The sequence below is a fragment of the Peromyscus californicus genome, unplaced genomic scaffold (genome assembly GCF_007827085.1).
Source record: "Peromyscus californicus insignis strain IS unplaced genomic scaffold, ASM782708v3 Scaffold_9__1_contigs__length_137607984, whole genome shotgun sequence".
In the NCBI taxonomy this organism is placed as follows: Eukaryota; Metazoa; Chordata; class Mammalia; order Rodentia; family Cricetidae; genus Peromyscus; species Peromyscus californicus.
The window spans coordinates 29,927,573-29,942,079 of record NW_026294617.1 but is presented as its reverse complement, the minus strand read 5'-3'; the positions used below and the strand labels follow the sequence as shown (position 1 = coordinate 29,942,079).

The 14,507-nt window shown below is 43.2% G+C and overlaps 1 protein-coding gene across 1 annotated transcript in view; it reads left to right on the top strand.

Annotated features, from left to right (window-relative positions):
* Positions 1-12,797: 12,797 nt before the first annotated feature.
* The window catches only part of Slc7a11 (solute carrier family 7 member 11), a 79,657-nt gene continuing 77,947 nt past the window's right edge, over positions 12,798-14,507 (top strand). The window contains exon 1 of the mRNA XM_052730152.1: positions 12,798-13,419. Coding sequence (XP_052586112.1) covers positions 13,143-13,419 — 277 coding nt within the window. The 5' untranslated portion in view covers positions 12,798-13,142. The remainder of the gene's footprint in view (positions 13,420-14,507) is intronic.

The window sequence follows — 14,507 nt, the reverse complement described above, 5'->3', positions numbered from 1 at the left end:
TATCGCTTTCTCTCATTGATTCAGGCTCAACATTTTTGACACGAATTGTACATACATGTTATTGGGTTATTAATATTTTTATGTCAGTCATCAATGTCAAGCAATTACTTGTGGTTACCTGAGACAGGATAAGTAGACCTCTCTGTTGTAAAGATAAGTTTTCTCTTTTGAAAATTTATGGATAATCTCTGCACAGATATTCAAAATTACATGAATATTCTCTTGCAACCAAGTTTTATCCAGTGGTTTGTGATGTTCATGATGACTTCTGTTTGCCTGAATCAATGATTGCATTAATAGAAAAAGCTATACATTTTCTAATCCTTTCACTCTTTTGTTTGTTTTCTCACTCTGTTGCCCAGGACAACCACTATATAACCTCAGCTAGTCTTGGACTAGGTGAAGTTCTTCTGTATCAGCCTCTAGAGGCCTTGGTTTATGTGGTGAGCCACCATGCATGGTTTTTCTCATTCAATTTAAGCCTATAAACTGTGCTCCTCTGAAGAACTTCCCTTCTTTCCTTCCTCTCTCCCCTAAGTAAGTTTTATTCATCATTAAAAATATGTAACATGTAAGAATTCATTCCAGTCACTGTCTTTTGGATGCTGATCTCATGATGCCTTGCTGCAGGCCGCAGGAATATATCATAAGAACTCAGCTGGTTATGGCAAAGTCACCACCTGGAGGAATCAGGGAATTCCTCCAGAGGAAGCCAAATCCCAAGGAGTTTTTGGTGTTACTTGGCTTGTTATATATCAGCTGTATTCTGTTATGAAAATCTGTTTAGTTCTATAGCCCATTTCTTAATTGGACTGTTGGGCATTTTGATGTCTAATTTCTTGAGTTCCTTATATATTCTGGATATCAGTCCTCTGTCAGATGTGGGATTGGTGAAGATCTTTTCCCATTCTGTAGGCTGTTGCTTTGCCTTGTTGACCGTATCCTTTGCTCTATAAAAGCTTCTCAGTTTCAAGAGGTCCCATTGATTGATTGTTTCTCTCAGTATCTGAGCTACTGGTGTTATATTTACAAAGTGATCTCCTATGCCAATGTGTTCAAGACTACCTCCTACTTTCTCTTCTAGGAGGTACAGAGTAGCTGGAGTTATGTTGAGGTCCTTGACCCACTTGGACTTAAGTTTTGTGCACGGTGATAGATATGGATCTATTTGCAGCCTTCTACATGTTGATATCCAGTTTTGCCAGCACCATTTGTTGAAGATGCTTTCTTTTTTCCATTGTGCACTTTTGGCTTCTTTGTCAAAAATTATATGTTCATAGGTGTGCGGATTAATGTCAGGGTCTTCAATTCGATTCCATTGGTCCACATGTCGGTTTTTATGCCAGTACCAAGCTGTTTTTATTACTGTAGCTCTATAGTAGAGCTTGAAGTCAGGGATCGTGATGCCTCCAGAGGTTGTGTTATTGTACAGGATTCTTTTGGCTATCCTGGGTTTTTTGTTTTTCCATATGAAGTTGAGTATTATTCTTTCCAGGTCTGTGAAGAATTGTGTTGGTATTTTGATGGGGATTGCATTGAATCTGTAGATTGCTTTTGGTAAAATTGCCATTTTTACTATGTTAGTCCTGCCTATCCTTGAGCATGGGAGATCTTTCCATTTTCTGACATCTTCTTCAATTTCTTTTTTGAGGGACTTAAAGTTCTACATGAATAGCCTGGACATGAGTGGGGGTAATGAAGGGTGAGGGTCGAGGGAAAGAGAACTTGGGGGAGCGGGAGATCCCAGCTGGATCAAGAACAGAGAGGGAGAACAAGAAATAGGAGACCATGGTAAATGAAGACCACATGAGAATAGGAAGAAGCAAAGTGCTAGAGAGGCCCACAGAAATCCACAAAGATACCCCCACAATAGACTGCTGGCAATGGTTGAGAGACAGCCCAAATTGATCTACTCTGGTGATGGGATGGCCAAACACCCTCAGTGTCCTGCTAGAAACCCCATCCAATGACTGAGGGAACTGGATGCAGAGATCCATGGCTAGGCCCCGGGTGGATCTCTGGGAGTCCAGTTAGTGATAAAGAGGAGGGTTTATATGAGCAAGAATTGTTGAGGCCAAGGTTGGATAAAGCACAGGGACAAATAGCCAAACAAATGGAAACACATGAACTATGAACCAATGGCTGAGGGGCCCCCAACTGGATCAGGCCCTCTGAATGGGTGAGATAGTCGATTGGCTTGATCTATTTGGGAGGCATCCAGGCAGTAGGATGTGCTCATTGCATGAGTTGGCTGCTTGAAACCTAGGGCCTATGCAGGGTCACTTGGCTTGGCCTGGGAGGAGGGGACTGGACCTGCCTGGACTGAGTCTACCAGGTTGATCTCAGTCCTTAGGGAAGGCTTTGCCCTGGCGGAAGTGGGAATGGGGGGTAGGTTGGGGGGAAGAGGAGGGGGGTGGGAGGGGGGAGAACAAGGGAATCCGTGGCTGATATGTAGAACTGAATTGTATTGTAAAATAAAATAAAATAAAATTTAAAAAAAGAAAGAAAAAAAAAGAAAGAAAATCATGTGTGCCTTCATAGTTTTCCCAATTGACTTTTCCCTAAGAAGGGCTAACAGTGTGGACTGATCACTCTCTGGACATACACATTCCAGGTATTTGGAGAATAGCCTTAGGAAAGGCTTTCTCTGGAGTCAGATTATCTCCTTTAGCCACTTTCAAGGACTACAGGAAACACCACCCAAGTAGGCGCCCAACTTCCAAGGATAGCAATGATAACAGGCCACCTGCAAGTCTCCTGACTTAAATTCCACAAGGAGACACCGCCTAGGTGAGGTGGACGTTAAGTAATAGCTTTACACAATTTAGCTTGGACCCTCCCTTTATATAAACTGGGACTTCCAGGGCACAGGACGAAGAAGAAAAAAGAGAATGGAAGAACTAGATGGGTAAGAACTTGAGAGGAACAAACTGAGATGGGGAAGAACTAGATTGAAGGGCTAGAAGAGAGGACTAGAGGAACGAGATGGAAGATGAGGAAGAGCCAGATAGGGAAGAACAAGATGAGGAAGAGCCAGATGAGAGAGAAGGAGATGGGAGAGGAGCTGATAGGGGAAAGAACTAGATAGATGAGAACCTAGAAGGCACAGAACTAGATGAAGGAACTAAGATAGAACCTAGAGGGGACAGTAGATAAATATAGAGAAATCAGGCAAGAAAGGAGCTAGACATGAGAGCAGAATAGAAGCTGTGTAGAGAGAGAACTATCACAGAATAATAAAGTGTATGAACTAAGGAGTTTTGTGTACATAGATTCATTTCTTTTCATCAAAGATTAATTATCAGCTGGTTGTAGATTCTTCCTGGACCCTGGGAGGGGACTATCGAGGGGCTGGACTCCCATAGTCACCGATAATGCCTGGAAGATAGATTCAGCTTCAAGAAGACATCTCTATGGCCATATTCATGGGTGACTGAGGATGTGCACAATTGTGGAATTATTTTTCTCTCGGTATGAATAAGGTTGAGCATGTTTCTATAGGTATAAATGCTAATTTTCTATCGTGTTTTTCACTTACTTATTTCCTTGTGTCTTGGTTTTAACTGTCAACTTGATACAGCCTAGAGTCATCTGAGAAGGGAAACTTAGTTGAGGAATTGCCTTGTTTGGGTCAGAATATGACACGTCTGTGAGAGATGGTCTGGGTTCTTCGGTGGAGTATGGCCAAGCCAGCGTTACTTCCTGGATGGGTGGTACTGGACTGTATAAGAAAGCTAGCTAAGCATGAAGCTATAAGCAAGGCAGCAAGCATCAATCCTCTGTGGTTCCTGCTTCAGGCTCCTGCATTGACTTCCTGCCCTGAATTCCCGCCATGATGAACTATTTCTAGTAAGCTGAAATAAGACGTTTCCTCCCCAAACTGCTTTTGGCCATGGTATTTGTCACAGCAGCAGAATGGAATGAGAACACATTGTGTGACAAAGTTAAATTTAAAGAGATTAGAAAAATTTGACTGTGTGCTAAGTGTATCATTCCCATTTTATTTCTAACTTGTGTTTTGCTATGTGGATTTAGAATTAAACATGGGAAGGTTACTTTTCCTGAGAGTTTGTTAGTTAGACAGATCTGTACTATGTATTCTAAGGGGATACTACCATGTTTTTATAATAGAACATTTGTGATTTTGTTTTTAAACTGATCTACCATGATTTTATGTCTATTGTATGGTATGTGCACTGATTCAATTTTATTTCTACATCAAAGCTCATCCATGTTTCTCCACATCATTACATTTTCATGCTTTAGTTATATCTTTTGTCTAATGGAAAAGGTTAGTCAGTGCACATATATACTGTGTTAAGGACAGAATTGACTCTGGATTTGTCTTACTGCTATTATTAAAGGGATTACCTTTAGTACTCCTAAATAAAGAGACTTCACAGGAGAATACATCCCTTTGTAAATCTATCCTGTTGTTCTTTCCAGGTGAAAGTCTTGGAAACAACAACTCCACAGCCTATCAAAAGCTGGCAACAATCGTTTGTGAGTCAGGCATTATTGCCAAGTGACCAGCTGTGAGTAAACCCGGGTTCCTTCCCTCAGAGGATGCATTTTAGACAACCCCAGTAGCAACTACCTTGAGCAAGGTTCTCTAGGTAAGGATGATAAGATGAGAAATCAAATACAAAAGATTTGCTAAGGAAATGCTTTCAGGAACACCAGTCAGGAGTGGAGGAAGCAGGAGGGACAGGAGTGAGGATGGAGTAGATGGGAGCAGACAAAAAATAAATAAATAAATAAAAATAAAAAATATATATATATATATAATTTCAGCAGTGTGATCCTGCAAGATGAACTCAGAAGGTAAAGTATGCCTTAAGTTTCAGCTCCATTCCAGAGTGTTAGACTTTCACAATCTCAGATCAGGGAATCATCGACTAGTGTTCTTCTAGGGATGTTTGCTTCTAGCAATTATGAAGTTCTACTTCCATGGGAATTGTGGCCCCAATAGTCCAAGTTTATCCTTAGAGAGGATCTGAGATGCAAAGCATACCATAAATTCAAGGATAAGAAGAAAAGGGTGGGGTGGGGGGAAGAAGAGAAGTGGATCAAACAAGAACTTTGCTGCAATCCGTAATTGATTTTCTTGTTGGTTTAATGAATTTAAGGGAAACGTAAGGAACTGCAGCCATGATTATGAACTCACTTTCCTCGAACTTCCATCATGTGTGTTTCCAAACCTCCCAGGCTGTGTTCTCCAGTGCGTAAAGATTTTTTATCTGCCTGATGACTCTTTTCCTCCTGGATAATTTTTTGACAAAGTTATCTTGTTTAATTTCATGTTTTAGTTTTAAAATGAGGTAGATGTTGTTATTATAAAAAAAAAACTATGTAGTTTATGCCTTATAATGGGTAAATTTAATCCATTTAATTATACTAGTATATGATTTATATATTTGGATACTTATTTTAGTCATTTTAAACTTTGCCTTGCTTTTTTCTTAACCTCTTTTATTAACTTTCTTCACTATAATTTAGAATTATTGATGTTTTTAGTATTACTTTTTTTAATTTTTATGGCTCAGAAGTCATGGATTTCTTTGCTCAGTTTATTCTTTTTTTTTTCTTGCTCCTTCCTCCTCTTCTCTCTCCCACTCTCCTCCCTCCTCCTCCTTCTCTTTTTCTCCCCTCTTTCTCTTCCTCCACTCTTTCTTTTTCTCTCGTTTTCTTTCTCTCACTCTCATTTCTCTGGCTTTTCTTTCCTTCATCCCTATTTCCCTTATCTCTCGTTCTTTTTTCCTCATTCCTTCTTGCTCTCCTTTCTTCCCTTCCACCCTTCCTCCTCATCCCCTGCCCTCCTCTCTCTCCTTCCTTCCTCCTCATCCCCTGTCCTCCTCTCTCTCCTTCCTTCCTCCTCATCCCCTGCCCTCCTCTCTCTCCTTCCTCCTCATCCCCTGCCCTCCTCTTTATCCTTCCTTCCTCCTCATCCCTGCCCTCCTCTCTCTCCTTCCTTCCTCCTCATCCCCTGCCCTCCTCTCTATCCTTCCTTCCTCCTCATCCCCTGCCCTCCTCTCTCTCCTTCCTCCTCCTCATCCCCTGTCCTCCTCTCTCTCCTTCCTCCTCATCTCCTGTCCTCCTCTCTCTCCTTCCTTCCTCCTCATCTCCTGTCCTCCTCTCTCTCCTTCCTCCTCATCTCCTGTCCTCCTCTCTATCCTTCCTTCCTCCTCATCCCCTGTCCTCCTCTTTCTCCTTCCTCCTCATCCCCTGCCCTCCTCTCTATCCTTCCTCCTCATCTCCTGTCCTCCTCTCTATCCTTCCTTCCTCCTCATCCCCTGCCCTCCTCTCTCTCCTTCCTTCCTCTTCATCCCCTGCCCTCCTCTCTCTCCTTCCTTCCTCCTCATCCCCTGCCCTCCTCTCTCTCCTTCCTTCCTCCTCATCCCTGCCCTCCTCTCTATCCTTCCTCCTCATCCCCTGCCCTCCTCTCTATCCTTCCTTCCTCCTCATCCCTGTCCTCCTCTCTCTCCTTCCTCCTCATCTCCTGTCCTCCTCTCTCTCCTTCCTTCCTCCTCATCCCTGTCCTCCTCTCTCTCCTTCCTCCTCATCCCTGCCCTCCTCTCTCTCCTTCCTTCCTCCTCATCCCTGCCCTCCTCTCTATCCTTCCTCCTCATCCCCTGCCCTCCTCTCTATCCTTCCTTCCTCCTCATCTCCTGTCCTCCTCTCTCTCCTTCCTTCCTCCTCATCCCCTGCCCTCCTCTCTCTCCTTCCTCCTCATCCCTGTCCTCCTCTCTATCCTTCCTTCCTCCTCATCCCCTGCCCTCCTCTCTATCCTTCCTCCTCATCCCTGTCCTCCTCTCTCTCCTTCCTCCTCATCTCCTGTCCTCTCTCTCCTTCCTTCCTCCTCATCCCCTGTCCTCCTCTCTCTCCTTCCTCCTCATCCCCTGTCCTCCTCTCTCTCCTTCCTCCTCATCCCCTGCCCTCCTCTCTCTCCTTCCTTCCTCCTCATCCCCTGTCCTCCTCTCTCTCCTTCCTCCTCATCCCCTGCCCTCCTCTCTCTCCTTCCTTCCTCCTCATCCCTGCCCTCCTCTCTATCCTTCCTCCTCATCCCCTGTCCTCCTCTCTCTCCTTCCTCCTCATCCCCTGTCCTCCTCTCTCTCCTTCCTTCCTCCTCATCCCCTGTCCTCCTCTCTCTCCTTCCTTCCTCCTCATCCCTGCCCTCCTCTCTCTCCTTCCTCCTCATCCCCTGCCCTCCTCTCTATCCTTCCTTCCTCCTCATCCCCTGCCCTCCTCTTTCTCCTTCCTTCCTCCTCATCCCCTGTCCTCCTCTCTCTCCTTCCTCCTCATCCCCTGTCCTCCTCTCTCTCCTTCCTTCCTCCTCATCCCCTGTCCTCCTCTCTATCCTTCCTTCCTCCTCATCCCCTGCCCTCCTCTCTATCCTTCCTTCCTCCTCATCCCTGCCCTCCTCTCTCTCCTTCCTCCTCATCCCCTGCCCTCCTCTCTATCCTTCCTTCCTCCTCATCCCCTGCCCTCCTCTTTCTCCTTCCTTCCTCCTCATCCCCTGCCCTCCTCTTTCTCCTTCCTCCTCATCCCCTGCCCTCCTCTCTCTCCTTCCTTCCTCCTCATCTCCTGTCCTCTCTCTCCTTCCTTCCTCCTCATCCCTGCCCTCCTCTCTATCCTTCCTTCCTCCTCATCTCCTGTCCTCCTCTTTCTCCTTCCTCCTCATCCCTGCCCTCCTCTCTCTCCTTCCTTCCTCCTCATCCCTGCCCTCCTCTCTCTCCTTCCTTCCTCCTCATCCCCTGCCCTCCTCTCTATCCTTCCTCCTCATCCCCTGTCCTCCTCTCTCTCCTTCCTTCCTCCTCATCCCTGTCCTCCTCTCTCTCCTTCCTCCTCATCTCCTGTCCTCTCTCTCCTTCCTTCCTCCTCATCCCCTGCCCTCCTCTCTCTCCTTCCTTCCTCCTCATCCCCTGCCCTCCTCTCTCTCCTTCCTTCCTCCTCATCCCCTGCCCTCCTCTCTCTCCTTCCTCCTCATCCCCTGCCCTCCTCTCTCTCCTTCCTCCTCATCCCCTGCCCTCCTCTCTCTCCTTCCTCCTCATCCCCTGTCCTCCTCTCTCTCCTTCCTCCTCATCCCCTGCCCTCCTCTCTCTCCTTCCTTCCTCCTCATCCCCTGCCCTCCTCTCTCTCCTTCCTTCCTCCTCATCCCTGTCCTCCTCTCTCTATCCTTCCTCCTCATCCCTGCCCTCCTCTCTCTCCTTCCTTCCTCCTCATCCCTGCCCTCCTCTCTCTCCTTCCTTCCTCCTCATCTCCTGTCCCTCTGTCCTCTCCCACTATTTCTTTCCATTCAGTGATTCATCTTCCACTGTTAACACAGCTCAATAACCACACAGTCTAAGGAAATAATGTCTCACCTCCCTTTTCCCCAAGTAAAGGCACCTTAAAAACCATTTGATCACTTTTTAGTTTACGTTATTTTGTCTTTCTTTCCAGCATACTCTGCTTTTGTGTTATTTGTTATCAATCAGTAAGAACATGGTATTCTAAAAGGATTAAGAAATGAACAGATGGCCTTGTTTTTTATCATCCCCCAGGAGTGCTCCTTCTTGTTCCTCAGGGACAACAGTTTTCTTCCTAGTGTAATTTGTTTTCTCCTCTGTTGTTCTTCTCCAAATCTCTAAGTAATACTCTGATATAGCTATAGTTTTCATTTCTGTATCTTACAATCACCCTTTAGCACGACCAATCATGACTTAGCTCTTTCCCTTCCCCACCCTGCCCCAGAGCTCCACCTTTTCCTTTCCCTTTATAAACACATATGCTTACAGTACTGGGCTTAATGGTTATAAAGTGGACTCAGTGATTTCTACTCGATAGCAGACTAAGCATTCATATCGGGAAACACCCAATGGAATAAAGATCAGAGAAAAATGATAAATATTAATTTATTGTAACTATTAAGGTGTGTAAGTTAGCAAAATAAGTACATTAAGTGATGTAACTTCAGGCAGAGGGAATGATCAAGTCAGGACATGCCTTCCTTTTAGGACTATTGGTCAATGAACACAGAAGGACAGGTATTAGAAGAAGACAGTAAGTATAAACACTGGTGAGTCCCTATGTGTGTTCATAAGAAAGAGGTAAATAAACATTTCCACTTTGGGGTCCACTCATCTCTTTTGCAATGGGCCAGCTGTTGAGATGTGAAAGCAGCTTTAGAAATAGATTAATCAGCAGCTATGGGTGTATTTCAATAAAACTTTATTTGTAAAAATCCCTACTACAAGCCATTGCAATGGTTTTGTATTCTTTCATCCTGACTGCAGTCCAGATGCTGCCAGACGAACAGCTGAAAACTGTACAGAAGCTAAGACAGAGCTTTGCCTTTTGAAAAGGTTGTAACACATGTGCACACACACTTACATACATAAGTGAAGAACAAAGTACAGAGAAAAAGGATGAGCATAAACCCTAAAATAATTATTACTTGGCTATTTACAGAGGGAAAAAAATGTTAGCTTTTACACTACAGTGATATGTACAAAAATCAGTTGAGCTTTTCTCTCTGCTCATTGCACTCAGTTTTTATTCTTTGAAGTGTCAATAATGATTTTGTTTCAAACATAACAAATCAAAAAATGTCTTATCTATTTTATATTGAAGACTCTCCAAATTTATATGTAAGAGAGTATGTAATCTCTTTCTTATGGAAGTCATTTTATATTTAAATTTTACTTTAATTATATACTTTAAATTGTAAACACATTTCCACAACTGGAAACCACATCTGACTAATGGCTGTCACATGGTGCAACCTGTTTCTCGAAGCTCTAATGAGGAGCCTTCACACTCATCCCCACCCTCCATGGGTGACTGACACTTGTGTGGGGTCCCAGTCAGCATTCCTAGTAAGGAGCCCCCAGTAGCTGATAGGATCAATGGAAGATCTTCAGGATTCAGCACCAGTCCAGTCTTCTTGGCAATGAAGACATAGTGCTGTGATGCTGGGGCTGTAAGTATCTCCATGGGGACCTTTGCGACACAGCCAGAGACATGCTTGACATCCTTGTCATTACAACTGCCAACAAATAAGAAAGGGTAATTCTAGTTCTACTTAGAAATATGTTAGCTCAGATCACATTCCAATACACTGCAACTGGAAAAGTGATTGTGTGGTTGGCCACACCTAAATTATACAGCTGTATTTGTACACATGGGGCTGACATCTTTAGCATAACATGTTAACTACCACAACACATGAGATACTTTTAGGAAACTGAGACCATCCTTGAGCATAGTAAACACTAAGTAAGTATTCATCAACAATCTCTAAAATGTTCCAAATAGCACCAAAAGCAGGAGAAAGACAATAAACTTATTTGCTTTGAATTTATTTTTATGACATATACATACTTGAAGACCAACCAAATTCTTAGATTATAAGGTTAACACTGGTGATTATAAAGCCTTGCTAACCTTAAAGGTAATTTCAACACTTGCTTTGAAACCTGTATTTTTTTGTAAGTTTGTAGGTAGTTCAAAGAGATACACTAAGGGTTTTTATTAGCTATGTGCGGTTTTTAAAGAAAGCTTCAGTCTTAGTCCTATGTGAGAGAGTACCACCTTCTTGGCTATTAGTATAATTTCAGAATTTTTTCTCCATGAACACCTATTAAAATTGCTAAGGAGGAGAATGCTATTTAAAATTGGAAGAACATTTTTCCTCTTTTGGAATATTTCCAGCATCCTGTCTGAATAGTACCCTAGTTTTACTAGTCCAACCATTTATAATTTAGTCACCAAAGTGTGGTGCCCGGGCAGTTACAGGACACGGTTGCCTGGGGCTTAATGGTCGGTTTTTAACTCTTATTTCTTCAGAATTAACATACCCCTCTGAGGAGACAACGCTCCCCACCCCTGCTTAAGTTCATTCATCAGGAGAATTATATGAGTGGAAGTTCAGGGCAAGAACAGGAGAAATGGAACAGAGGGGAGGGAGCCTTTGTTTCCTTTCCGAGGAATTTGGACAAGATTTAATAAGGACCATTTCCCATTTATTATTTTTTGAAATACATAACAGCTGAGGAAAAGTATTAATTTGGGGTTTGTAAAAATGCTGATTTGTATATCCAAAGCAAATTACACAAAATTGGGGTAGGTCATGTCAAAGGGAAATCATGTGGCCTCAGTTATTTGTGTGATGAGACAATCATGTCATGCACATTTTCTCAGGTAAGGACTAACAGAATGCTTCTGACATTTTCCAGGATTCCTTGCCAATGGTTATTTCCTGTGTCTGTCACCCCCACATCCTCCTTTCTCTCCCCTCCCCCACTTCCCTCCAGCCAGGTTATTTGCTACCCCTGTCACCCCCCACCCTCTCTCCCCTTCAGCCAATCTTTCTTCCACAGAGATTTTCTGTGTCTTGTTTTTATTGAGAGATTCTAAAGCATATTTAATCATGGGTCTGAACATAGCTTCAGGATAGTGATGGCATCGGACTCCTCATTAAATTCAAACCACAGTGACCCAGAGCCAAAGCTGATATAGTTGAGATTCCTTTTCTCTTGGTATTTATTTGGCTTTTATAAGACACTTGGTTAGAAGCAGAAAGTTTCAAGTTTAAGTGTTTACTTTTGATCTTTTCAATGTAAACATTTTAGCCCTGCTTTGCAATCTTAATGCACTTTTATATGTTTAAATTTCTTTTTAACTGACAGACAAAAAAATGAAAGCTGTGTATATTATAATAGGGCGTTAGGTTTCAGGGCATGTGCACATTATGGAACGCTAAATCAGATTAAATAACTCCATGTCCTCAAAATTTCATTATTTCCTAATGTTAGAAAAAAATCCTTTTAGTTTTATGAAATGGACACTATACTTCTGTTACAGTCATCGAGAACTTAAGGCTTTGAGCTAACTAAAATTTAGTACTTGTTGATTTTACTCCATTTTAAATTATAATCACAATAGCTTATGGATCCAAAAATTACACCCTCTAATCCTCTCACTTTCTCCAGCTCTTTTATTGTGAATTCCTTCTCAAGCTTTTGCTCTCTGCGTGCCTTCGTGCAATTACAAGTATTGCCTAAGATTCAGTCTTTTTTAATTTGATGGAGCAACATGCAAATGAAGGAGTCCTCCACTTCAGGAAATCACACTGTGCTGACAAGAATCAGAAAATGACTATTTTCCCCAGTCACTGTGATCTTTCAACTTCTCAAACTCAGATGGCGATCTTAAATACCAGTGTATTATTGGTCTTAAGAAATAATTGCGTCTGTTCATGTGGAGCTGTGTGCAGCCACGGCTCTAGAGTGCAGAAAGTTTCTAGCTTTGTAAATATTAGATGTGACAGTGTTGCTAGGAAACACACCCGGGAAGTAAGTAGAATACAAATTATGAAGTCTAAACTTTGCTATTGCAAACAGTGCAGTCCTAAGGCACCTTTCTATTGTCAAAACAGTTGGGCACACGTTTATATGCACGCGCTAAAGTTAAGAAGCAACTCCTTAAAATGAAGTAATCTAATCGTTTCCTGTTTCATTTTCCATTTTCTTTTCTCCCTGAGAGCTGAGTTGCTTAAAGTCACCAGGACAAGTCTGTTCCCAGTTTACTTCTTTTGGATTGGCTAAGCCCCTCTTTAAGAGTATGCTTTGTTCAGGGAAATGCTTTGGGTCAGTTGAGCAACACACACCGCTACTGTTAAAAAAAAAAAAAAAAAAAAAAAAAGCTGAGTAATGCTGGCGCTTTCTCAAGCTGGAGCTTTCTCATGTGGCTGATGCAAACCTGGAGAATTTGCATCATCATTGTAGCCCAGTAAGTTGGTGTGACAGGCGGTAGCTTAAATAGGAGTCCACGAGGAAGCTGAGCTGGTGTGTAATGATAGGGCAGCAGCCGCGGCTGCAGCAAACCGACTCCTGGAGCCGGTGCGGTGCCACACAGGTGCTCCGAGGACTAAGAGGCATAATTAGATAGCCGGGAAGGCAAAAACACACCTCTGGGGTTTCACCTGTGGACATCAGAGTGCAGAGCCAGTCAGTGAAAGCAAAGAGGTAGCAGAGACTCAACAGTGATCAGTCACATCTAGAGAAACCAAAGTTGAAAGTTTTTGTTTTTGTTTTGTTTTGTTTTGTTTTGTTTTCCCTCCTGTTTTCTCTTTCACTCCCCTCCCCTGGCGTGACACTACCATGGTCAGAAAGCCAGTTGTGGCCACCATCTCCAAAGGAGGTTACCTGCAGGGCAATGTGAGCGGGAGGCTGCCCCCCATGGGGGGCCAAGAGCCACCGGGGCAGGAGAAGGTGGTTCTGAAAAAGAAGATCACTTTGCTGAGGGGGGTCTCCATCATCATCGGCACCGTCATCGGATCGGGCATCTTCATCTCCCCCAAGGGCATACTCCAGAACACGGGCAGCGTGGGCATGTCCCTGGTTTTCTGGTCTGCCTGTGGAGTACTGTCACTTTTTGGTGAGTGCACTTCTTCTCTGGGGGTGTGGCTGTGTGGCTCTCTGGGAAAGCAAAGGGTTATTTCTGAGGAGTAAGTGAATGGCAAATGCTACAGGAAATGTTTTGAATTTTTGTTGTTGTTGTTGTTCAGGTATGTGCACTACCCAAACACACTGTCCGCTGTTGGCTTGGGCGGAATCCTCTCAGATTCTTTCCTTCAGGGTATACTCTCCTTTCCTGACCGAGACGGACTCTTGTATGACTTTTCTCTGGTGTGATGAGAGCAAAAACTAACTTTGATGACCCAGAAAGCCAAACAAGCCCTCTCTGCCAAGGGTTTGGGCTTTGTGAGGCATGCTTAGAGCGTTGTGGCAGCTGGCTGGCTGGGTGGAACACCTGTGAGGTGCAGCCAGCATGGCCTATTTACATGCAGAACTAGATGTTCAAAAGAGTGTCACAGACGTTTCATTAGCTTAACAAATGGGTGGCACTCTTTGCCTTTTTAATATTTTTAATTCATAAGCTTGTCCGTTCCTCATATTATGCAAAAGTCCTTGGAAAGGCAAGTGTTTGATGTGACTCAGTCTCCGTGAGTGACACAACTTTTTCCCCTTATACTTTTTTCTTAATACCTTTAAGAAAATTTCTCAGTATGAGTTTCCAGGCTTCACTTGGGTGTTAGTCTTTCCTCCTTGGATCTGCTTCCTTCATGTGTGATTTACTTGGTCTCTAGGGAAACAGATAATTTCTCCACTGAGATAATTTCTTTTACTGAAGTTCATCTGACCAGAACTGGTATTACTATGGTTATTATTTTTCTCTTCAAAATTTGTTTCTTTGGTTTGAGGATTAATACTGTAGAGGAAATAATTGATCCTTGATCAGGAAGACAAATCAACATAAAACTCCCCAAGTTCATTGTGAAGGTGACAAAATGGTGAACGGTCATTTTTATTTTTTTATTTGATTTATACTTTGGTCCCAAAGTAGCCCACACTTCAAAGTTGCTTTGTTACTCTGGGACCAAGTGCTAACTCTTGCTCCATTCATTCCTTCTGCTTAGGTCTTGTGGTATTTTAAATCACTGTTTGGAGAGAGTTACCTACCTA